The following is a 2,341-nucleotide window of genomic DNA, read 5'->3' on the forward strand; positions in this document are numbered from 1 at the left end:
CTGTACGGGGGGCCGGTGTGCGGGAACCAGTTTGTGGAACGGGGAGAGCAGTGTGACTGCGGCACGCCGGAGGTAGGGATGCTCTCTGAGAGCCCAGGAAGGAGGGTGGGTGGCAGGGACCTGAGACCAGTCATTCAGACTCGGAAAAGGTTGTGCAAGCTTCTTCCCTGGACATCGTGCTTTGCAAGATTCATCTTCCTTATGTTCCTGATGCTTCTGCTGAAAAATAACTTGCGGAGGATATCCATGAACTTGGATGTGTGCCCCCTGCCTTCATGTAGCTGGCTGTGATTTTAGCAGGAGCATGCGTAGGAAAGATGGACATCCCCCCAGCATATCCTCCAAAGAGGTCATCCAAGGAGAGGGACATCATGGCATGTGGTCCTTTCAAGAGCCGTGCTCAGCTTTTCCTCATCCCTAGCAGCCCATCACCGCATCACAGGGGGGAGATTTGAAACAAACAGCCAGGCGATGTCTCTGGGGTAAATCCCTGGCTCACAGCCCTGCTCTGGGACCTGAAGGGATGCTCCCCCAATGCAGAAAGCACAGAGATCCTCCTGTTTTCTCCTTCCTGGAGATGTGCGAAAGGTGCTAGCAGACAGCAGGGGCACAGGTCAGGCCCCATCTTCTGGTCCTTTGGTTTGGTGTTGGTAATGGGGGTAAAGAGTCGGCAAGAATGGTTCACGCCTGGGATGACGCTGTGGTTTTGCCCCATGGTTCAGCCCATGGCGGCTACGCTGCCATTGGCACCTGGTGATCTGGCAACTGGGTCCCCCCCGAAAGGAAGGAAAGGGTCTTTCAGGGGGCTTTCGGAAGAGTTTCAGTCTCCCCCTGTCTCGCAGGAGTGCTCCGACCGCTGCTGCAATGCCACCACTTGCCAGCTGAGAGAGGGAGCCGAGTGCGCCCGGGGGGACTGCTGCCAGGACTGCAAGGTATTGCCGCCGCCGGGGGGACCAGCTTGGCAGGGAAGGGAGCTGGCGAGTGCGCAGTCCTGCGCCGGGCTCCTCCAAACCTTCCCAGTAGAGGCAAGGTGTGTCCATAGCCACAGCCTACTGGAGAGCCTGAAGGTCCTCTGTAGCAGCCTGCCCAGAGCCAAACGCACTCAGCGGTTTGAGGGGGAATCACGCTTTCCATTCAATGCTCTCGCTACATCAGCATCTCGGGTGGGAAGCGGTTGGGAAGGTGAAGCAGCCTCTGTTTCCGGCATCCTGGAGCCCAGGTCCCCTGGCTCTGTTAGGTAGGGTGCAGGATGTTGAAGAACTGGGCAACGTTCAGCAGCAACCAGCATCGCCCATTCCTGATTCGGGAAACCAGCCTGCCTCTTCTGCTCCATTTGTCCAAGAGGCAGTTAAGAGCTACCTGCACTGGTTCCTGCACACAGGCGTAAGAAATGCCTTGATGTGAAGAGACAGGGCGGGAAGAGGACCCCGGGCAAGTCCAGACTAAAAGCAAAGCACAAGGTGTTGTCCACAGGGAGAGACTTAACTATGGGAAGACCCAGTCTGAGGCCTCATGGTGTCTCTGTCCTATGCAGTAGCTCAGTCAATACCAAATGTCTTTGTGCCAGAGCGGCACAAGCTGCCATGTCTGGATCTGTGGGGTGCTGGGAGATGTTTCGAAGACCAGGCTGCTGCTGGGCTATGGTGCCTGCGTGGATCTGGGGACACGAGAGCATCACGGCAGTGCCGACATCCCCTTTTCTGTGCAGGTGAAGGCTGCCGGTGCGCTCTGCCGGGCCAGCAAGAACGACTGCGACCTTCCCGAGCACTGCACTGGCCTCAGCGCCGAGTGCCCAGAGGATGTCTTCCAGGAGAATGGCATCTCCTGCCAGAAGGGCAACGGCTACTGCTACAACGGGGCCTGCCCTTCACACGGCGAGCAGTGCCGCACGCTCTGGGGCGCAGGTAGCCACTCGCCCACTCTGCCTACTGTCCTTGCCCCACATGCTGGGTGATGTGCCTGGAGCCCCAGCTCCTCGGGCCAGGGCATTGCTCGGCTGTGGTCCCCTCCTGCATCCCCAGCTGGGGTGCTATGGCTGCTGACCCTAAAGTGTGGCCGCTGGTGCCAGCGCTGCTGGCTTGCTGTGTGCTCTGGCTCTGTGTGACCCTTTCCGTGTGTCCCGCAGAGGCCCAGGTGGCTCCTGATGTCTGCTTTAAGCACAACAGCGAGCAACACCTTCACCTCCACTGCCTCACCGAGTATGGGAAGCGGCCCTGCAGCCCCAAGTAAGGAGCTGGGAACGGGGGGTGGTGTCCATGTCCGGTGACCGCAGGGCCAAGCAAAGCTCCCCAGCCCTGTGCCACCCCCGCCACTAGTGCTCATGGCTGCTTCTCCCGCAGGG

At 59.3% G+C, this 2,341-nt stretch overlaps 1 protein-coding gene across 1 annotated transcript in view; it reads left to right on the plus strand.

Moving 5' to 3' along the window:
* The window catches only part of LOC104074618 (disintegrin and metalloproteinase domain-containing protein 8-like), a gene marked incomplete at its 3' end in the record, with an annotated part of 12,381 nt that overhangs the window by 9,495 nt on the left and 545 nt on the right, over positions 1-2,341 (plus strand). The window contains 4 exon segments of the mRNA XM_009574790.1: positions 1-72; positions 843-932; positions 1,709-1,904; positions 2,126-2,225. The exon segment at positions 1-72 is cut by the window's left edge and continues 124 nt beyond it. Of these exon segments, the coding sequence (XP_009573085.1) occupies positions 1-72; positions 843-932; positions 1,709-1,904; positions 2,126-2,225 (458 nt within the window).

This window comes from Fulmarus glacialis, unplaced genomic scaffold (assembly GCF_000690835.1).
Source record: "Fulmarus glacialis isolate BGI_N327 unplaced genomic scaffold, ASM69083v1 scaffold21103, whole genome shotgun sequence".
Lineage (NCBI taxonomy): Eukaryota > Metazoa > Chordata > Aves > Procellariiformes > Procellariidae > Fulmarus > Fulmarus glacialis.